This window comes from Phalaenopsis equestris, unplaced genomic scaffold (assembly GCF_001263595.1).
Source record: "Phalaenopsis equestris unplaced genomic scaffold, ASM126359v1 Scaffold000973, whole genome shotgun sequence".
Lineage (NCBI taxonomy): Eukaryota > Viridiplantae > Streptophyta > Magnoliopsida > Asparagales > Orchidaceae > Phalaenopsis > Phalaenopsis equestris.
Genome location: NW_018165412.1, coordinates 78,131 through 102,121, shown reverse-complemented (window position 1 = coordinate 102,121; position 23,991 = coordinate 78,131). Strand labels below are relative to the sequence as shown.

The 23,991-nt window shown below is 35.3% G+C and overlaps 2 protein-coding genes across 6 annotated transcripts in view; both read right to left on the bottom strand.

The window, feature by feature from the left end:
• Positions 1-440: 440 nt before the first annotated feature.
• On the bottom strand, positions 441-12,916 carry LOC110032557 (coiled-coil domain-containing protein 115). 4 transcript variants are annotated; one of them, XM_020736221.1, is made up of 7 exons: positions 12,775-12,916; positions 12,496-12,673; positions 2,148-2,280; positions 1,573-1,716; positions 1,136-1,236; positions 693-774; positions 441-610 (listed from the first exon to the last, which is right to left on the bottom strand). In XM_020736221.1, the coding sequence occupies exons 2-7, from the start codon at positions 12,652-12,654 to the stop codon at positions 516-518; spliced, it is 714 nt and encodes a 237-aa protein (XP_020591880.1). In that variant the 5' UTR covers positions 12,655-12,673; positions 12,775-12,916; the 3' UTR covers positions 441-515. The 4 variants fall into 4 exon arrangements, with proteins under 4 accessions (XP_020591880.1, XP_020591881.1, XP_020591877.1 ...); XM_020736222.1 differs by having other exon boundaries at positions 1,136-1,182; XM_020736218.1 differs by having other exon boundaries at positions 442-610; positions 1,136-1,239.
• Positions 12,917-15,007: 2,091 nt separating this feature from the next.
• LOC110032558 (ATP-dependent RNA helicase DEAH13) overlaps positions 15,008-23,991 on the bottom strand; it is a 22,508-nt gene continuing 13,524 nt past the window's right edge. For both annotated transcript variants that reach the window (XM_020736223.1, XM_020736224.1), the window contains exons 10-12: positions 19,402-19,515; positions 17,618-18,757; positions 15,008-16,674 (exon numbers count right to left, since the gene is read on the bottom strand). In XM_020736223.1, the coding sequence (XP_020591882.1) occupies positions 15,238-16,674; positions 17,618-18,757; positions 19,402-19,515 (2,691 nt within the window). In that variant the 3' untranslated portion in view covers positions 15,008-15,237. The remainder of the gene's footprint in view (positions 16,675-17,617; positions 18,758-19,401; positions 19,516-23,991) is intronic.

The window sequence follows — 23,991 nt, the reverse complement described above, 5'->3', positions numbered from 1 at the left end:
GAGAGATATCTTAACTCTTATGTGTTTACATGGCCAACATTTTAAATCCTCTAGTATTTACTAAACAGTGGCAGAATGATCATTTTCCAGAAACAGCTGTCTCACAGTTGTTTTCTCATAGCTATAACAAACAGGCAGCCAGCTTCCCAGCTACAGCTTCCTGGAGCAGCGCAGCTGCAGCTGCCCCAAACAGACCTTTAATGTGACCAAACCATCTAAGACAGCCATCTCTAATTTGGTACATATGCAAATGTCCTAAAATTCAAAACAATCAGTTTGTGACCTTTTTCAACCCAATCTTAGCAAAAATTACATGATTAACTAAAGCATGCTTACTCGAGCTGTAAAAATTATAAATATCTAGGTTGTGAATGCAAAATATATTAAGATATAACTGAATGAATATGAAAATTTATTTATTTTTACAAGGAAAAAAATAATATAATATCTACATTTATCTAGATTCCAAGTGAAGCAAGTTGATTTTCCAGCTAAAGCTAAGAGAGTTGAAAATATCAATCAAAGCATTTATTTTTGTACTTCTGTAACCGGGAAGAAGAAGAAATCATAGAAGACTGCATGTTTGCTATTTCAACAATGGTTTCCAGCGCTATAGCACAAAGATTTTCATGAGTTATATTATTAGCAGGGCAACAAAATATTGCAAAGAATAAGAGGAAAAGAGGACCAACCTGTCTCGAATGAAAATTGGGCAGCACGAAGTTTTGGAGAAACCAAAGCTCCAAAGACTGATAGTGATTTATATCTCTTCTTCTGTAAATGTAAGTCAAACATTTTTCACCCAAAAAAAGGAAGATAAGCATACATACCACTCAATTCCTACGTATTTGCATATCTAACACTGAAGTATAAATTTTTACATACAGAACACGTTATCTATGCATGAAAAGGCGTATTTCACTTTTGAAAACTTGAAATGTAGCTATTTTTTTATGTGATACAAAAGATTTGAGTGGTATAAATGTAAAGTTCAAGGTTTAGGTGTTAGACTGTAAATAAATATGAATTGATGTGCATTTAAATCTTCCAAAAAGACCCAACTTTTCTGATACTTTTGAATAATATAAACTGCCACTATAAGCTAGAGGGAAAGAGGGAAAGAGAGAGCACTTACATTCACAACATCAACTGTGGTAGATTCAGAAGTAGTCGGAGAGTTTTCTGAGAGAGAGAGAGCTCTTATATTTTCATTAACTTCAGCAGATTCAGAGGGAACTTCTAAAAGGAAAAATATCAGCTTTGAAAGGATCAAATACAAATTGATTAAACTTGGGATCTGATTGGGATAGTTTTCAACCTACTTTGAGTTTCAGACCAATTTTTTTTTATGAGAAACTACTTTTGCAACAAGATCTGATAAAGTGTGGTAAATGTAAGAAAAAGCTACGATCCGATTTTTTGAAAAATATAAACATTTATAATTCACATCGCAATTTTTTATGAAGTTGTTTTCCTCACAACAACTTTACAACAACATTTACAAAGAGCTGCAGCTGTCTCAAACGAATACTTAAATAAGTATAAAAGGAGTAGGTTAAAAATATGTTATACCAGAAGCATGTTTTGGACCCCGAAACGTTAGCTGTGAGCTGATACAATCCTCAAAAAGCGACCTTCCATCAACAAACTCCTTGGAAGAAGATCTTCTCTCTTCTAAACATGCCCATTTTGATAGTCTAAACTGTGGTTGCGCAACTAAAGCATGAACATATTATGCTATTTCAGTAGTGAGTACAAGTATCTGTTTAATATGTTTAAATCATAGTTTTCTAAGGATTAGTATGGTTAAAATGTTTGAAATTTAAGATTAATCTAGCAGTTATTCATCCTAATATACAGAATGTCATCCATATCAAGCCACAGGCAAACAGTTTGAGATTTTTTTCTATGTTTCCAAATCACTAGTTTTTGGAGATTTACATACATACCACTCACAAATTTACATACCTAACTCTGGAACTTCATTTTTTACATATATGCCACATTTCCTACGCATAAAAAGCTGTATTTCACTTTTTAAAAGTTAAAGTAGTGATATTTTTATGTTATATGAAAGATATATGTGGTAAAAAATAAAGCATTAGATGCCTAGAATTAGGAGGTATGTAAGTAAATGCCCCATTTACCTGATGGAGATTCTTCGACTGGTTCATTAAAAATTACTTTGGTTACAGCAGATTGTACTTTGAGGTCAAGCAGTGTGCTTGAAATGCGTGATGGACCCATAGAGTGACGAGCACCTGCGAGTTCTAGCCATCCCTAACATCCAAAAAATTATGAATGGGCTATCTTTTATGATACATAATGTAAAAAAAATGATTTATATCCTTGAAAAAAAATATAATAAAATCTACATCAGCAAGAGCTCCATACATCAATACGCTCATTTTTCTTCAGGGAACATAATTTCATGAAAATAACCATATGTTTCACTCGCCCAAGCTGGAGATACGGATGATAATGAAGATACTGCCCAATTCCTATGTATTACATATAATATGAAATACACATTTTCAAGCATAGGAAAGCTGTCATCTACGTAAAAATTGAAGTATAGGTGTTAGATACGTAGATACATAGGAATTAAGTGGTATGCATGTAAATCTTCTTAAAGAATATCAAGAAGGTTATTTGAGGAACATCGTGAGAAGCATATGATGAGCTTTGCACCTCTATTTCATCATTTGCATGAAAGTTTTTGAGGACGATGAAGATTTCTTAGTTATTAATAATGTGCCTGTTATAACGAATGATTTGTGGATGATGAAAAGAGGATTTAGCTGACATAGTTATAAGTGAAAAATCTCATTGCCGATTTCTTGATGGAGCATAGAACAAAAATGACAAAAGTTTACAAGAAAGTAATTAAGTTAATATAAAATTTTATATAATAAAAACTATAAATATCAATACACTCATTATTTTAAATAAAATTTTATTGATTAGGGAAGAGGAAATAGATGAGACTGAAGATGATGAGGAAGATTGATACGTTTTTGATACAACTGAGGATGTGAAAGTTAAAAAGCAATCAACTAGAATATTGATCATAATGAAGAACCTATGTAATGGATGGCTAACTAGTCTATTTAAGAATTTATTTGCTTGCTTATTTTTGACTCTCTACCTATGTTTGCTAATCTTAGGCTTTGTTTTTAACTGAAAACTTACATGACATTTTATGGTATTATCACTTTTAGATTACTCTCAAATGCTAGCTTGGGATAAATTAAGCTCAATATTTTATGATATTACTTATTATTGAGTCCTAAAAAGGATTATACATAAATGTTTTCTTTTTAAAATTTTTAATTAATTTAATGTTTTAATTTTGAGGCTTTTGCCTCGAAATGCCTTAAGACTTGCACATCACACCATGAAATAAAAATACTTCATTAACCTATTGCATAAGTTTAAACATTATTTTCGTTCTTTTTTATTCTCCATCTCTGACTTTATACAAGGGCTTTTTTAAGCATTGATGATAATTAAAAATTAGATGGCCTTTAAAAGAAGATACTCCTTGGGTGCGGCCTCCTACTATGAATCAAAAGACTATGAGACAGCATCAGTATCCAAGAAACCTTTTGTAACAAGTCAATTGCTCAATTCAAACATGAACCTTTTACGTGAGAAATCATCATCAGTATCATTGCTCAAAAAGAATTGAATGCATTTAACATCCAAAACACAGGTCAACAATCTTAGAGCATGAATTATTGGGCCTCTGTTTATATGTAGGGGATGCCGCCTTTTCTCAAACTTTTCATCCATATTTAAAAGATATACAGTTGGAATTTTTATTGGGTGGGCATCACAAGTAATTAGTGTTGAAGCTTTGACTAGAGCATCTTAAATTCTTACTGATAGAATGGGGAGTATATAAACCCATTTACAAGAACACACACAAGAAAAGTAAAAAAAACAGAATGAAACAAAAAAAAAAGAAGAAATAAAACTGGATACTGAGAAATTAGAAAAGAAATAATGCAGGAATCAAAGATCAATACAAATATATGCAATAATTCTAATACTCCCCTTCAAGTTGAGCATAGATGTCAATCACGTTCAACTAGGATTTGAAGTTATTGAACAGTTGTCTAGGAAGATTCTTGGTGAGGATATATGTTAGTTGATCACTGAATAGCACAAAAAGAATGTAAATTCTCCCGAACTCGAGCCTTTCCTTAAGGAAGTGTTGGTCAATCTTCACATGTTTGGTACGATCATGCCAAACCGAGTTGTGAGTGATGTTGATGGCAGCCTTATTGTCACAAAATAATTGCAGAGGGACTGAGGTCGGCATACGTAGTTCGCGGAGCATGAAGTGTAACCAGAGAGTTTCACAGATCCACAAGGACATTGACCAAAATTGAGCTTCAACGCTGCTCCGGACAACTGCAAACTTTTTTTTTGTTTTTCTATGTGACAATATTTCCCCAACACAAAAGAGCAGTGTCCGAAGGAAGATCGCCCAACATGGACAAACCCAGCCCAATCATTGTCTATGTAAACAGCAATAAACTGAGAGGTGCAGCGCGAAAAAAACAAATTTGAGCGTAGTGCGCCTTTTAAATAGTGGAGAATTTGGTGGACAGCTTGGAGATGGTGCTCACAGGAGTCATGCATGAATTAACTTACGATATCAACTGTGTTGCATAGATCAGAGCATGTATGGGCAAAGTAGATGAATTTCCCCACAAGGCATTTGTAGTGAGTCTTGTTTATAGGAACGACATTGGGTAAATCAAATAATTTTTTTATTGGGATTCATCAGGGCAGCCACCTATTTAAATAGAAGAAGACTGTTCTCTTTTAACAGGTCAAGTACATATCTGCACTGAGACAAGCAAATCCACCGAGATGACCGAGCAACTTCCATGCCCAAGATGTACCGGAGAGATCACAAGTCCTTCATTTCAAATAATGTAGCTAAAAAGTCTTTCAAAGACTCTAATGTTGGTAGATCATTACCTGTAAGCACAGTATCATCAACATGAATGATAAGAACAGTACTTTGATAATTGAAGGAATGTAAGAAGAAGGGAGTGTGATCGATTGAGTCTGAGTAAATTCATGGCCCACTACAAACTTTGTGAATTTGTCAAACCAAGCCCGAGAGAATTGCTTTAGTCCATAGAGGGACTTTCACAGCTGGCACACATGCCTTTGGGAGGATGTATATTCAAAGCTTGGATGAATGGACATGTACACCTCCTAAGTGAGAACTATGTTCAAGAACGCATTCTTTACATCGAGTTGAAATATGGGTCAACCCAGATTCACCGCAAGAGACAAAAGGACTCGAATGGTGTTTAACTTAACCATCAAAGCAAACATCTCCTCATAGTCAACTCTGTAGGCCTGTGAATACCCTTTGGCGACCAACCGTGCTTTGTTGCGTTCAAAGGAACCATCAGAGTTGAACTTGATGCTAAAAATCTATTGGCATCTTATTGCTTTCTTTCCCTGAGGAATAACTACGACGTCCCACATATGGTTCCGCCAAAGGGCATTCATTTCCCCTATTACTGCAGCTTTCCAGGCAGGATCTGCTAGTTCAGCTTCAATGGTAGTTGGGATTTGATGATCCGTCAGGGCAGTAGCAAATGCCCTGTATGTCGGCGATAAACTGCAAAAAAAGAGATATTTTGCCAAGAAATATAGGGAGCATGCCTGGTTGTCGCCCGAGTTGGATGCAAGGTTCTGCAATGAGGTAGCAAGCTCCAGAGTAAGTGCATCAAAACGAGTGTGTCTAGTGTAGACACAAAGAATGGGAGGAAGTGACGGTGGAACAACAGGAACTAGGTCTTCTTCGTTGGCAGAAATAATGGGGGGAACATTCATGGGAGTAGGATAAGAAACTTTGTCCAAAAACTATAGCTTTCTCTCACTTGAGGCCAAGTTAGAAAAATAAGAAACACTTTTGAAAAAAAATATCAACACACGTAGATTCTATTTGTGATAAGATCCATGCACCGATACCCTTTTGGAGTGGCGAAGTACCATAGAAAGACACATTTTATGAATCTGAGATCAAGTTTACTACAAGTGGAGGCAATGCTCCAAACTAAGGTCGTGCGCCCAAATATTTTGGGATATAACGTAGTGAAGACCCGATGGCCAGAAAGCACGACAATAAGACGATTAAAAGGGTTCGGAAGTTATGAATTTTAGAGGGGACTCTATTTATGAGGTAGGTGGCAAAATGGCATCATTCCAAAAACGTTCTGGGGCAATATATCGAAACATAATGGAGCAAGCAACATTCTCAGCTACCCATTTTGTTAAGTATCAGTACACAAGTTATGGTGGAGGCTGTCCTTACTTACCAATAATTCACCTAAAATAAACTTAAAAAATTCATGACCATTGTCGTCTAAAGGACTTGAATTAGTGTTTTGAATTGAGTCAAAATGAAGGTGTAGAAGTTCTAGAATGTGACAGTAACTTTCAATTTATCTTTTAAAATGTAATCTCACGTCATTCGAGTGTGGTCATCAATCAAGGTAAGAAACTACCGTTTATTGGTGTGACTGTAAGTGCGAGAGAGTCCCCAAACGTCAATCTGAACGGGTGAAAAAAAAGCAAAATGAGTGCAAGTGTTAGATGGGTGACAAATTCGATAATGTTTGGTTAACTGACATGCTCACAACTGAAATTAGAAATATTTTTTATTAGTAAACATCAATGAATAAAAATATTTTAGATACTGGAAACTAGAATGACTTAAACGATAATGCAACAACATAATGGGGCATTGAGTAACTTGAGATAAACTACAACTACTTAGTGGTGGGTCCTCATTCTCCATGTTTTTCTTTTGGAAATAGTAGTGTCTGGCTCCTGTTTAGCAATTCTAATCATCCTCTCCGAACCACGATCCTGAAATACACAAACATCATGAGAGAAATGAACAACGCAATCAATGTCATCCATCAACTTACTAATAGCTAAAAGGTTACACTTCAACAGTGGAGCATATAACACAGATTCTAGGGTTAGATCGGTCGTTAGAACAACCAACTATTTACCTACAATGGAACTGGAAGAGTTGTCCGCAATTATGACCATATCTTTCCCAGAGAATGGGTAGTATGTCGAGAAAGCTTCTGAGCATCCAGTCATGTGGTTCATGACACCTGAATCAATGATCTACGGACTAGAGGTTAAAGATGTGAGTGTCACAGGAACAGTACCTTGACAGATATTGGAGAGGTTCACGGACCAGCAGAGAACTGATTAGCTCCAAGAAGCTTGACCAATTTCTCCATCTGACTTTTCAGCATGTCAGAGGATCCTGGAATGTTCCAGGTAGGAGCTAGTTGAACTGTGGTAGAATCTGATGTCGTAGTGAGTCCCTTTGCAGTTGAGGATTTCACCAATGTTTTGTGTGTGGGCTTTCTATGGAGCTTCTAACTTTCATAAGTGTGGTTGGGTTTATGACAATAATCACACGTAGGGTGACTTGCCCGAGGTGGCATGGAAGAGGGTTGAGCACTATTAGAGACCAAGGCGAATGATTTGGTTGAAGGAGTTGAAGTGCTGAGCATGACAATTTTCAGCCTTTCATCATAGGGAATTTCAGTGAAAGCAGCGATGGCAGAAGGCGTAGAGATCCCGACCAAGAATAAGGCCCCAGACTTCATCAAGCTCTTTGTTAAGACCTGTCAAGAATTAGAACATGTGAGCATTTTCTCCAATTTTTTGGATGAGGGAGAGTTCAGCCGTTGAATCCTAAGTGTAGTCGTAGTACAGATCGCATTTCATCCATAGTGCGGCTAGATTATTGCAGTACTGAGTCACGGTTTGATCCATGTATTGTCTCTCTGATCTTCTTAGACACCTCATAGAGTTGGTCGGAGTTTCCTACGTTCGAGTAGGTATCACGGCACTAGTGGAAAGGAGTAACATGTATAAACAACCAATTGACGTTTCCATGGAGTTGATTAGCCATGATATGGCAATGGAGTTCTTCACTTGAAAGCTCCATAAGCCGGATTGGTTTCTGAAGATTCACAGGTCACACCTGTGAGGTGACTGAATTTCCCGCATTCTTTGATGAACAAAGACACTACTTGGGACCATTGGAGAAAGTTGTTGTCGTTCAGTTTATTAGTTGTGATCAAGAAGAGCGTGTTGGTTTCTGATCCCCCGGTTTGCAAGGGAACATAGGTTGGAGTCGATCCTCCAGTGGAATCAAGAGCTCATTCTGACATTGGTTCAGTGTTGGAATATGTCGTGATTTTGACTGAGCCAAAGGAGACGTGATTGGGATTCCAAGACATTAAAAAACTTTAGCAGGTCACCGACTCACGCACAAACTTGTAGGAAATTCAAAAAATTACAAGAAAGTTGCATGGAACAAAATAAAATTGTTGAGAATACAAAGGAATTTGGACTGCTGCTGATATCAGGGTAGCCACAAGAAATTTGGACTGCACCCGGTACAGAGAAGTCGCACGGGATGACCTATAAGGAAGGCTGGCAGCGAGACCAGCAGGCATGGCCGCACAAAGACCTGCAAGACGGTCGGCAGACGGGACCTGCAGGGATGGCGCAGCAAACAACTGCAAGAAGACCGGCAGGCAAGGCCTGCAAGGATGACCACAGAGAAGACCTGCAAAATGCTCGGCGGGTGCGACCTGTAGAGGAGGTCGCGGCTACGATGTCCTACAAGAGACCCTATAGGAAAGGTGGGTGACGACTGCATAGGGGGATGGAGGCTTTAGAGGAGGCTTTGATACCATGTTGAAACTTTGAATAGAGCAGCTTGAATTCCTATTGATAGAAAGCGGGGGTAGGCGAAGTGATAAAAGCATAACAAAGTGAGAGGAAAAGAAACAAAATAGAATACAGAGAAATAAAAAAAAATACAAGAATAGAAGGAAATTAATACAAATCTCTGCAATAATTCTAATAATTAGCATTAAGATTATCAATGTCACTAGCTCTAATCTTTAATTCAACTCGCCATTTTTTTTGGCAACTTATTATAATTCAACGCTATTACCAAGGATATGAGCTATACTACTAATTTTCTTCCTACTCATTATGAATTTCAAGATGGAGACGCACAGAAGGCAGTGGGAAGCCAAAAAAAAAAAAAACTAAGCTCCATCACCTACATCATGAAGGGAATCATGAAAAGCAACAATATTATGGCATTTTTGCTTTGGTCATCTAAATTTCACAATATCTAAGAAAATTATTCTCTTCTCTTTTCATCAACATAAATCTTAAAATATTTCGTGCAAAAATTATCAATTAGCTAAACACACTCAAACTTCATGCACTAATCTTTATACAACCTTTTGCAACTATCAATAGTGACATGATGACAATTGAAGCCAAACTGAGTGTATAATCAATGAACATACTAAAATCACTTGAACCTTTCTAACGAATGACAACTCTGAAATGACTTTCATTTTTCAAAAACTTTTCCCGATAAAAATTAAATACAAAACCCAAGTTCAAAACCTTAGGACCGAAATTGGAAAATAATATTTTTTATTACATTCTTGGAAAATATCTCCTCCACCAAGGAATTGTTCACCTAGAATATATAAGAACTTCTTAGCAAAATGGAAAAGTTGAAAGAAAAAGTAAATATTGTATAAAGGTTGCTCGATCACAAATGGTTACTAGTAATATCCCAAATATTATTCGAGGGAAGATGTATCCCATATCACAAATGATTACTAGTAATATCCCATATTTCATTAATTATATGCCATCAAGAATCCTATACTTCATTACTCCTTGTCAAACTCCCACACAACAAATAACCCAAATATGGACTTTTCTCAACCATTCCTCTTATGATGTTCGGTTGTTCTGCTTTTCTGAGCATTCCTCCTCAATAGAGAAGCATACTAGGCCAAAGGTCATAAAATACATATTGATTGCTACTCTCCTCGCCAACAAGAGCATAAATGCTATTCCTTCAATCTCAAAAATTATTGTTACACCATGGATGCAACCCAACTAAACAATTAATCATTCTTCTTCAAAACTCATATCCATAGGTAGAACATCAACTCTATTTATGAATATGAGTTCTATCAAGCAAACGTTATTAAACTACACCTTATCAAAACTACAACAATCATAATATTTCAAAGATTACGTACGAGCAAGATAGAAAAGGATTGGCTATTACAAATTACAAAAAAAAAAAAATTGCAAACAGCCAGATAGGAAAAACCATATCTCTTGAACCAAACTCAATGTCTCAACATATTATGACACTGCTTCACAAGGACAATGCAAAACTAACTCTGAGAATGATCAAAACATTTTAATTGCTTTTTTTTTTGGAAAAAAAAGTGTGTAGCAAACATCCAATCAATCAATAATTTTTTTATTACATATTATATCCTAGGTTATATGCTTTTCTACAAATATTTCTAGCACAAAAAATCTCCTAAGAGATTGTCTATTGCTTACAGATACCTGAGTAGAGAAATGAATTCATGAACAAATCCAAGCTTTTGAAAAAAAGAATACGTTAGAACTCTCAAATCTTCTCAAAGGAAAGAAACATATTAGATGAAATGGATATTCAATGTAAAATTTAAAACCAATAGAGGTATTAATCTATATAAAGTAAGATTGGATGCAAATAAATTTAATCAAACCTATGAAAGAAGTGATAAAAAAACCATTGAGCACATTGCTAAGATGAGCACACAGTAATTTTCTCTCCTGCAGCAAATTTAGATTGGTCACACAGTCTACTAGACCTACAAAATATGTTTCTAAAGGAAACTTGAAAGATGAAATTTATATGACAATTTCTTCTAGCCTTACAAAAACTAGTAAAACAAACTAGGTTTGTAAACTCAAGAAATCCCAACTATTTCACTAAGAAATCATCTGAAGGTATAACATGTAAATATCATCCTAACTGGTGACCATGATGAAAAAATCAACAAGCCAAAATGTGCCTTGGCACTATTTAAAATTATAAATTTTGATTCATTAAAATATTTATTAAATATAAAAATAACAATATCAAGTAAGTGGACAACCATCCCTTAACAAAAATGTCTTGAGACTTACTAAAAGAAACTGAGACACTTGGGTAAAAACTCACAAACACTCAAATGGATCTTTCAACCAAAATTTTGACAAATTGATATGACAATGCTTGCTAGAGATGTTTGTATATCTCTCCCACGCTAGATCTGATATTTATTTTCAGGTTAGTGTTGCTATTCCATTTATGGATAACCCTACAAGAGAGCAATTTGATGTTGTATATATGGTATTAAGCTATCATAAAAATCATAAAGGGGGGTATTCTTTAAAAATAGGACTGAAACAAATATCAAAATCTTCACTGATGTTGAATGGGCTAGATCTTATATATATGGAGAAGCAAAAAAAATTATTTGTAATAGTTCAGACTCGGAGTAGTACTGAAGTAAAATTCAAGGTCATGCCCGTCAAAATGTGAAATACATGGCTTAAGCACCTTCTCAAAGATCTAAAATCTCCCAATATAGCACTTATAATAATGAAAAGTGATAACTAAGCTTCCATTAGCTTTGTAACAAATTCAGTCCACCACGATCAAACCAACCATGTTTAAGTAAATAAACACTTTATAAAAGAGAAAATTAATAAGGAATCATTTAAATGAATTACACTCCAGTAAAATTTCAAACTATTGATATCCTTATTGAGGCTATTGATCAATCTCGACTTGACAATCTTAATTCCAAACTAAAAATGATCTACATATATTTTCAGCTCCTGGGAAGGGGGCTGGCTCCACTTGCCTATTGTTGATTATCTACCTAATTTGCAGATACAACTCAGCAATCCATCATACTCCACGGGCCTTCCAAATGGTGTCATCTTTTCTCTATGACAATTTGAATTTGACACGGAGGCAGGAAATCCCGCGAGTGCGGGATACAGCCACCAGTCCCTCTCCCTTCCTTCCATTTGTGTTCTTACCCATTTGGAGTCTATAATTACTGTTTCTGAGAATTAGAGCTCAGTTTTTTGCTTGCTCTTGTTTCAGATTTCTCTTTGAGTCTCTTCTCCTATGCTAGGGATGTATACGACTACGGGTGGTGTTTCGGCTGTATACTGCTTAGAGTGATGTTGTATACTGCTTAGAGTGATGTTGTATCCTCCCGTCTTCTTCCCCAACCTTTCCCCTGCATCCGAGGTGGTGTTGAATCCTCCCCTATTTTTTACATTTATAAGACCTAAAATTTGCATGTCACATTAAAAATACAAAGTGCAATACACCTTCTCATGCATAGATATGGTATGTATGTAAAAATTAAAGTTTAGATGTTAGATATGTAAATACATAGGAATTAAAAAGTATACATGTACACGTTCCAAAATTTAATCTTCACATAGAGAAAGATCATGCCAGCTAACGGTCATGAAGAAAACATTGGAAATTAGAGCGAATAACGTTCATAAGAAGAAAGAGCCAAGTCATACCTGGCGAAGGGTGGAGGTGAGGGATTCCAAAAGTACGAGATAACAGTCTAGGGAGTCAAGAAAAAGTAATGCCTGCTCTTCTCGTTCTTTCAGTTCACCATTCGTCTCATCCTTCACTATTTTTTCTTGCAACAGATTACGAGGATTGCCATCCTCCATCGCCGCTCAACTGATTGAACTTCATTTATCAGAGTAACATAAGAATCTTTTCGGCGTGATAATGAGGTGGTGGATAGAGAGACGTGGGATAGGGGATGAAATGGTGGTAAATGGAGTTACCTTAAGAGGAGGCGTTGATCGCCAAAGTGACAGCAACAAAACCGCAAAATTACGGACAGAGCAGACGGAGGTGGGCGTCGCCGGCGTTGACTAAGCAGCTATTGCAAATGGCAAAGGGCGATGAGGATTAGGGCATACGGTGGGGGAGTGGTGGGTGGGGGGTATATTATTATGTTTTATATGTTTTTATAATTAAAAGATATAAAAGATATTTTATTTGGCATTCATAATTAAATAATAATAATAATAGTTTTTATAAGACGGTTGATACACTCTAGTGACGCACATCACATGTGATGACTTCCTTGCTCCACCTAGCGTAAAGCAATTTTGAAACAATTAATTTATTCTTATTAAAAATAATAATTATAATTTGTAAAAAATTTATTTTTTATATAAGAATACATGTTAAAAAGATAGAGAAATTTTCTTACTTTATCAAGATTATTATGTACTTACATATTATCTACTAACATCTAAAATTTGATTTTTATAGTTTGTTAAATTAAAAAATGTTTGGAAAACACAATCAGGGGACTAATTCGGTCATACAAAATTTAAGTAAAAATAATGTAAAATTTATTCATGACATAAACTACCTATTTATAGTATAGAAATATGTCTCGGTTATACAAAATTATGTAGGAGTCTTCTCATCATTGATTTTTCTTATTGACATTTTAGTAATTACAAAGATATTCCCACATAACAAAACTAGGGGGCTAATTCGGTCGGTAGAGGATTCTCGAATCGTATGTTGTATGTTGAGCCTTGACTCCATCGACATTTGTTTCAAAAGGGATGTTTGTTGCCTATCGACCTGAGGATCGATCGTCACCCTATGAGAAATCTTCTGGCATGCTGTTCCGATCGCTTGATCTAGATGCATTCTTCGTCAGCATCTACCCAAACGACGGTCAATATCTACATTTGATGGTTCGTATCTTCCTCTAGAGTTATTCATCTATTTTAAAATTCATGCTAACATATTTTTTTGTATAGATATTTATAGCACTTTGATATTAAAAATTTTATGCATTAAAATATGCACTAAACTTTTATGCACCTATACACCCCTAACCAACACTATACATCAATTTTTCTAATTAATTTAAACAAACCAATTTAGAGTCGTACATGAGCCGAACACGAACACAACTTTAACAAGCAATTTCGAACAAAATTAATTTAAAACAAACATAATACGAATCAAACTTGAGCTCACTCAAACTCGCTCTTTTACCATCCCAATTGCCGCCCTTCAAATACCAATGGAGCCACCACCATGTAAATTTACTTATTCAATAACTCGATTCATGCACTTATCAAACAAGAGAAACTAAACATTTTCCATTAGTATTAAATAAAAAAATGGCAAATTACTTTCTTCATTAAAAATATTCAACTTTCATTAATTAATGACCTGCATTTCTTAGATGGCAACTGAAATGAAGACAATTGGTTAGATTATATAGAAAATCCCATAAATCAACAATAACTTTCAAAAACAAATAATAGAATCTTACTCATACGTTACCTTACATTTAACAAATAAAATACAACATGTAAATCTTCCTAAAAAACCGAGGCATTTACATACTACCACACAATTTCTATGTATTTACAAATCTAACAGCTAAAGTTTAATTTTTACAATTATAACACTCGAATCTTTCATATCGCATCATAAATACCACTCTTACTAACAGTTATAAAGTGAAAGACACCTTTAAAGCATAGGTGTTAGACATAGGTGTTATGCATGCAACCATGAAAGTTTAGGTGTTAGATATGGAAATACATATGGATTGTGTGGTATTCATGTAAATCTTCCCAAAATAAAATCAAAATCAAATTTTTAACCTCACCAGGATTACAAACAGAGTAAAAATAGGCAAACAGCCACAACTAAAAAAATTAAAATAAAACAAATATATTTTTTATATATTTTATAACACATATTTCATATCACATCATATATACCAGTCTTACTAATGGTTTAAAAATGTACAGCACAGGAGTTAGATATGACTATATGAGTTTTTTTGTATGTAAATATGAAAGTTTAGATGCTTGATGTGTAAAGAATCTTCATGTAAAGCTTCCCAAAATAAAATAGAAATCAAAATATTGATTACAAGCCAAGCAAAAATAGGTGACCAGCTACAAAATAATTAAAATAAAATAAAAATACAAAATTAAGGGTAAAGTGCCAAAATAGTCCCCCACTATTTACACGGAGTCATTTTAGTCCCATCAGAGTTTATGAAAGTGCTAAAATAATCATCGTCTATTTTAAAATTGAGCTTCAATAGTCATCCATGAAGTCTATTACAACCCCAATTTAAAGAATCTATGAAGTAATTTGACATTTATATAAAGCCTGGGACTAATACGGCCTATAAATCCGGGTTTATTTTGGCACTTTACTTTAAAAACTAAACATACCAAATATTTGCTAAATCATCTTCCAACCTTCCTCTCTCTTTTAGCTCTCTTTGGAAAAAGTTCAGCACCTTCAAGCTTAGCTTCTTCAAGCATCTGTTCCCATAATCTCTCAAACTGGCCATGAAATCTTTTCTGAAACCAATTCTGAATCTCCAAACGCAGAAACACAGAATTCTCACTCCAAACCTCCTTCAACTTTGCTCTGCTATCGACGATCACCGAACCCATCCTCAATCTGCTCAACAGATCACTCACCCTTCTCTGCCCCAAAGCTTCTTGTCTCAGTAAGCTTGATGGAGTCGCAGACAAGAAATTCTTCCAAGTTTTAAGGCATGGAAGAACATTCCCTTCCAGTAGAGCAGAAGCAAACACCGCAACGCGAAAATCTTCATCTTCAATTGGTAAACTGTGCAGGGGAAGCTGCCAGTTATGGCGGCCGAAGGTGGGATTCACCCAGCAGAATACACAATCACTCAAAGGCTCATAATAAGGTTTTGGATCTACGAGCGGAGCAGAGAAGATGCATGCAGAATTAGCATATCTCACAAGCCAATCTGACTTTATTGCAGTTAGTCCATGCATGTATGGTCTGTTCGTGCAGAGAAGTTCAGCGTAGACGACGAATTCAGGCGCTGTTTGAGACACAGAAGAACGACGATGGAGAAAAACAGCTTCATCCATGGCGGATGATTGATATCTCATGGAATGAACTCTGTGTTCCTTATCCGAAGATCCTGTAATCATTCTCACCCGTTTTGCGACTCTATCTGCCCATCCAGCACAAATGGCTTGAGAGAGAATCTCTTCTTCGTTTATCTGTAAGGGATGTTTACTGGAAGGAACCAGCCAGGCCCGCTGGACATCGTTGAAGTCGCCATGACGCCATGAATCTTCTCTGTGAGCTTTTTGGTGATGGAATATAAGCTGAAGTATCTGTTTTCTCAGCTTGGACATCTCTTCCATGGTCTTGAAGTGGAGGGAGTTGGACCTACAGAAGTCAAATGTGTTTTCTGCGAGATCGAATGACTGCAGCGCATAAGCGATCGTTAGAGAATCACTGGTTGGGTTATGGAATCTTGCACGAGAGGCTTTCGCCATGGATTTCAGCTTCTTCTTCCTCAGTTTTTCCTCATGATCCAGAGCTTTGTGATCACCATCGCCATGGTTATCAAGCTGCATGAGGAAGGGATTTGGGAAGCTCAGAGCTGCTGCAGAGGCGGCGGCGTAAGCCAGCAGAAGATTTGGGCGGGAAAAGATGGAATTTTTTGCTAAGATGTGGATTACTGTGAGGATCATTCGGGAATGGCGAGGGCTCATGGGGAATTGCGCCATTGATCTTCCCAAAGATGTGAGCTTGCCGTTTTTATCAAGAGCATCAATGGCCTTCAGGCAGCGCTCGGCTTCCTCTAAAGCTGAGATCTTGGGAGGAGTTGGGAATGGAAAGTTTTCAACCTGAAAACACCGAAGTTACTGTTTTTCAGAACAAAAGGAGTTCAGACAGAAAAAGAAAGAAAATTTACATAAACACTACCCAATTCCTGTGTATATACATATCTAATGGTTAAATTTTAATTTTTACATACATACAAGGCACTTTATATATGCATAAATAAAAGATGTATTTCATTTTTTTCGTAATTGAAATGATGATATTTTGGATATGTTATGAAAGATATGAGTGCCATAATGGTGAAAAAGCTAATCTTAGATGTTAGACATATAAAAGTAAAAAAAGCAAATTTTAAATGTTAGACATGTAAATAAGTAGGAATTCAGTGGCATGTATATATTGCCGCAAAGAAGAAAGTTGCATTTACATACATACCACACAAGTCTTTAATATCTAATATTTAAACATTCATATTTATATACATATCACTCAAATCTTTAACATCACATCAAAATTATCACCTTCAAAATTACCACCTTTGTTAACTTTTTAAAAAGGAACAGAACTTTCAATGCATATTGTTATGAAAATGAAGTACTACAAATGTAAATATCAAACTTTCGGTACTAGTTATGCAAATACATAAAAATTTATGTGGTGTGCTTGTAAATTTGCGAAGAACACAGACTATATAATTCTTATGCATGTACTTACCTAACAGCTAAAATTTCATATTTACATGCATCACACTTTGTTGCATCAAATCTATGCATGAAAATGTGCATTTAAATTTAAGAAAGGATTTTATGTATGTATGTATGTATATATATGTATGTATGTATGTATGTATGTATGTATATGTATATGTATATGGTGATATTATGTATTTGAGTAACATAAATGTAAAAAAAAAACTGATCTTAGCTGTTAGATATGTAAATACAAAGAAATTGGACGGTATTCAAGTAAAATTCCCAAAAAAAAAAAAAAGTGCATTTTTACCACCTTATCAATCCCCGTGAACTTCATCATCAGTACAACTCCATCAACGGGAATCTTCAAAATCTCGGGGCAGGAAAACTCATTAAATATATCATCCTTCCCGAAAGCCGCAGCTGAATACAGTCGGTAACAATGGCCGGGTCCTGTTCTCCCAGCTCTTCCAGCTCGCTGCGCAGCCGACGCCTTACTAATCCACTGAACTTCAAAGCTGGCCATCCCATCACCATGATTATAGTTCTTCACCTTCTCCTTCCCCGTATCAACCACATATCTTATTCCCGGAATCGTCAACGAAGTCTCCGCCACATTGGTGGCGACAACCACAAGGCGTTCACCGTCGGGTACCTTTTCGAAAACCCTAAGCTGCGCCGCAGCAGGGAGCATCGCATAGAGGGGCAAAACATACAATGGAGCGAAAGGAGATTCTTTTACCGGCGCAGCCGGTTGAAGATGCGCCGGTTGAAGATCTGGTTCTTCTTCTTCGGTTTTCTTCGGATTGTTTCCTGTTAGATTCTCAAATGCGGTCTTCAATGAAGAAAGATTCTCTGGATTTTGCAGAAAATTTAGTACTGTTCCATCAATTTTCACAGAACTCTCATCTTCGCTCTCCTCCGCCGATTCAGAATCTGTCTCGGATTCTGAAAATCGGTTGTCAATTTCTTCGAATTCAGTTTGGTCTTCAGAAAAACTATCATCTATCCCAAAAGCCTCATCAATGTCCTTTAAATCCAGTCCAAGGGCTGAAGAGCTCTCATCATCCATCTTCTTCTTCTTCATACTATTTTCAGAAAGTTCCTGCGAAGCTTTCCTCAACTTCTTGCACAAGTACTCCACTTCTCTCTGTCCGGTGAGAAACACGAGAATGCCGCCATGGGGAAGCCTTTTATGGATTGACAGAACCTTTTTATAAGCATTATTTACATAGTCCTCTGTCGTCTTCCTCGAGAAGTGGATGGTCACCGGAAATTGCCTCACCGGAACTTCTAAAACAGGCGGCGCCACCTGAAACAACCTCTTATTGGAAACAAAATCCTCGACTCGGAGGGTGGCGCTCATCAGCATAACCTTTAATCTTGTAACCAAATTTTCAGGGCTGATCTTAGCACCTGAAACTATCTTTTTATGCTGTTCATCACATAATTCCTGTGATAGAAATTCACGAGGGTGAACATCCATAAAGCTTAGGCAAATGATAAGCTAAAGTACACATTAAATAATTGGAAGGTTTATATACATACAACTCAATTGCTATGTATTTAATTATCTAACACCCAAAATTTGATATTTACATTTAAAACATCTTGATGATATAAAACTCTGTAATAATAGTGATATTTTTAATCTCATGTTAAAAATTTGAGAGGAATGTCTGTAAATATGAATGTTTAGGAGTTAGATATGTAAACATAGAAGAATTGTGGGGTACCTATGTAAATGGCCCTTCATAATGAGAAGTTATTGCATCCAATCATCTCGTGTACAGACAGACCCCGATTTAATACATGCGTGGGCTTGTTTATACACGTGACATTCTGATAAATTGGTAAAAATGCACAAGTTTTATACATTTACACATCTGACACTCGAAGTTCTATATTTACATTTATAACAGTTTGATTTTATAAAACTGTCATGAAATGTTGTATTGCTCTTTTAAAAATGTAGCAATGATGATATTTTTTTATGTTTGATAGGCATGTAAATATGAATATTTAGGTGCTAGATATGCAAATATATAAGAATTGTGTGGTATGTATGTAAACTTGCAATTAATAGTAATAATTTACCTGCCTGACTTTGATGATCCGAGAAAGCATGCCGATGAGGATATCTGTGTTCAAGCTCCTTTCATGAGCCTCATCCAGAATGATGACAGAGTACCGCTTCAATAGAAAATCACTCTGAACAAAAGACACTTCTTAATCAGCAATCTGACTGAATAAATTTATTTACGTAAAATATATCCTTAAGAAAAAACTTCAAAAAATTCTGAACAAAAGACACTTCTTAATCAGCAATCTGACCGAATTAATTTATTTACGCAAAATATATCCTTAAGAAAAAACTTCAAAAAATAATAATAATAATAATATTTTAAACTTTCTTAATTAACATGGGACACCCAATTTTTACATACATACAACTCAATTCTTATGTAATTATATATCTAACACCTAAAAATTCAATTTGTAAATACAGGCCATCTTACCTATGCATGAAGAATGTGCATTTCGCTATTTAAAAATTATAATGGTGATATTTTTTATGTTAACTAAAAGATTATAGTGGTAATAATGTAAAAAGTAAAATTTAGATGTTAGAAAATGCAAATACATATAAATTTGGTTTTATGTATTTAAATGCCCCAAAATTCAAATCACCCACAATATAGCATGCCTTATAGTCATTCATTATGTAAACTGGGTGTTATTTTGAAGATTGTGACAACTTTCACTCAACCAAAATAAATGGGCTTCTCTGATCAAGTATATGCTATGTGATTGTTGGAACACTGAGGTGGTGTTTGGCTACACGTTAAATAAGATTTGTCAAATCCGATAAATCTGGATTTATCAAATCGAGTCAATGATGGAATAAGATCGCGAGCGATGACGGAACTCGTGATCCGATTCACTCAATAAGGACTACATCTCAAAAATGACTAAATGTGAGAAGTATCAGATGTAACGCGAGAAAATTAGATTTATCGTAGTGTTGGATTTATTTATTTTTTTTTTTTGTGTTTCGCTAGATTTAAGTTAATACATAGCTAAATCCTATAAATAATATGCTACCAAAATTAGATTTATCGTAGTGTTGGATTTTTTTTTTTTTTTTTTGGTGTCTCGCTAGATTTAAGTTAAATACATAGTTAAATCCGAAAGGCCAAATTGTTGATTTTTGTCATGTATGCAATACAATGGATCTAAGAATTGAATTGAGATAAGAGTAGATATGGAAATTCATATTATATCACCAACAAGTTTTTGTTAATCATTGTGCGTCTCCATATCACAATGAAATCCCTAAACTTTTTTTAATAAGAAATAGACTATTTAAATTCATATTAAAAGAATTTGGAGACTAAATTGACATTTTTATAGACTCCGGCACTAATTAACTCCTTGCAAAGAGTCAGGGGATCATTTTAACATTTTTCTCTAGTGAAATATGTGTTTGCATAGAAAATTTCAACTTCTGGACCACTGACATAACATTTTTTTTTCTAAGTAAGAATTTGTGACATGAATTATATTGAGCTTTTCATACTTAAAAAAAAAAAGGATATTGGACTTAGACGAACACAATTTAAAAATATTTCCAATAGCTTGAATTGACCCCACTAACATCATAATGAGCATTGTGGCTCTTATCCCCAATTATTAAGGGATGGTGTGGAATGACTTTTTATTTTATTTTATCTTTTTTTATTTGATGTTGTTCATATTTTAATTTAAAATAAAACATATTTGACGTGTTATAACATATTTATTTATTTATTTTTAAAGATACTCAAAATAATTTTTAGGAGTTTTGATTGTTTTTAAAAATTAATTAATTAATTTAGAAAAACATAAACATTAAAGTAATGCACCAAACAAACATGTTTTTAAATAAAAGCAAAAACAAAAACAAAAGTGTTCCTAAGCAAGCCCTAAGATCAAGATATGAAAATGCTAAGTTTTTGTAAGCAAAACTTATTGTAAACTTTGGTTTCCTAAATCTTCTCAAATTTCCTCCTAACCTCTCACAACAAAGCCGCCATAATGAGCTGATGCTCTCTCTCTCTCTCTCTCCCATCCCTCTTCTCTTCTCTTCTCTTCTCCTCTTCTCCTCTCTTTTGCATAAAGTCATTACACATCATATCAAATCATTTACTCAACATCTCCCAAATTAGATCTCAATCAAACAATTAAAGAAGAATTACATACATACCACTTAATTCTTATGTATTTGCATATCAAACACCTAAACTCCAATTTTTACATATATGCCAGCTCATCTATGTATTAAAATGTGCATTACAATTTTTAAAAGTTAAAATGGCGATATTTTTTATGTGTTATGAAACGTTTGGATGTAAGAAATGTAAAAACTAAAATTTAAGGAGTTAGATATGTAAATACATTCGAAATGGGTGGTATGCATGTGAACGGCCAGACAATTAATATCACAAACTCCTTAAATCGCTTTACCCTTCCAAGTTCCACCAATCGTCCGCTAATGTATTCTCATTTTCGATACAGCCATTTCAGTTTTTCAACCGTCTTTATGGACCAAATGTCTAATTCCAACCATTTCATTAGAATTAAAATCCCAGTTAACCAACCATCTAATCAAGTTCAAGCAACCCTAAATTTGAAGCCAACATTACAAGAGAAAATCATTAAGCTTCATAAGATGACTTAATTTCATATTAGAATGGCTATTAAAATTACTAAAACAACAACAACAAAAACAAGCTATCATCCCACTAAGTGGGGTCAGCTACATGGATACTTTTTCTCCATTGTGCCCTATTGAGTGTCATATTTCCATTTGATGCTAATAAATTAAGATAATTTTTTATACATGCCCAAGATAATTTTTTATTTTTTATACATGCCCAAGTCTTTTTAGGTCTACCTCTATCTTTCTTAACATAAGTCAAATCTAAAGCATCTACTCTCCAAACTAGATTATCAGATGGTTGATGTTTAATATGACCAAATCATCTAAGACAACTCTCTCTAATCTTACATGTCACTGGAGTTATACCAACTCTTTCACGGATGCATTCGTTTTGAAAGTTTACTAAATGTTGATCCAAAAAAAGTTTTGAGAAGGCTTATGATTATGATGATGGTGATGATGAACAAAGGTGTATTTTACAATCAATAACATGTACTTTATCTAACAACTACATCTTTGTGTCCTCTTTATGATTTAAATTAGAGAATTCTTTCTCTATTCTTCAAGGCTTCTAAACATTTTGTTCAAACAATAAAAGAGACTGGTTTTCACAGAAACAAAAAAGTCACACCCTAGACTCATTATTAAGAAATCTTAAATTCCTTGAGAGAAATACTGAAAAAAAAGAAAGATTTACAAAAGGGTCCCAAAATTCTTATGCATTTACATATCTAGCACCTACGCTTCAATTTTTACATACATGCCACTTACCTATACATGAAAAGATGTATTTTACATTTTAAGAGTTAAAATAGAGTTATCTTTTATGTTAAATGAAACATGTGGATGGTATAAATGTAAAGAATAAAGTTTAGGTGTTATATACGTAAAAAAAAAAGAAAATTGGGTGGTATGTATGTAAATGCCGCTTATTTCTTTGTTGTCACTGATTTGCTCTAGCAGCGGATCGTTGATGGTGTATTGTATTTTGCAGCATTTTGATTTCCTTTAAAAGTTATAAAGGTAAGAAAATTATGAAACCTCAAGTGATTCCTACTAGAAATTGCAAATTTTAACTATATCTTAGTAGATTCTAAGGAACTGCTCATTTGGGATTTTCATGGACCATAAATAGGACCCGAGGCATGTAGAACAGTAGAAGTGATTGACCATCAAGGATTAAAATAAAAGAGCATTTACATATATACCACACAATTCCTATGTATTTACATATCTAACACTTAAACTTTACTTTTTTACATTCTTGAACTCATTTTTGGTGAGGTCTAGTCTTCCTCTTAGGATTTAGGATCTAGCCTTAGGGACCTCCCTTCGACTATCTTAGAACCTTAGAAATGGGACCCGCCTTGTTCTAGAAATTCAACCCACCTCTGTCCTCTTTTGTGGTTTCGCATGTGTGGTGTCAACTTATAGCATTTAGAAGGGTGAAACCAACATGAACAAACCCAAAAGGGATTCCCTATAGGACCTTCCTGAGCCTTAGGGTGGCCTTTTGCACAATTCGCACTCCCGCGCGCACAAACTTCGCAATTCGGAAAGTCGGCGCGTCCGATCGCCTCAAATTCGCTTCATTTGCACTGTTACTTGTCGAATGCTCGAGTTAACCTTTTGAAACGATCGATCGCGGGTCGAAATTTTGTGAAATTTGAATTTTGACGCGTTTTTGACCCGATTGTCGACGACGTCGTCCGAGCGACCCCGTATGACAAAACGGACTGCGCCAGCGCGTCCAGAACGTCAATTTTGCCTAGGGAGGACACCCATTTTGTTACGTCGTCGCGCGCGAATGAGTCGAACTCCCCATTCTCCGCGTCCGAGCTCTGCCTCCTTTCCTTCTCCCGTTCGCGTGCCTGACCCTTTCTCTTTCTCGTTCTCGAGCCGACCAAACTCTTTTTCCTCCGCGCGAGAGAGGGTTGACCTCGCTCGTCCTTGCCTGACATGCTACTGCTCGCGGCCCTCCCTCC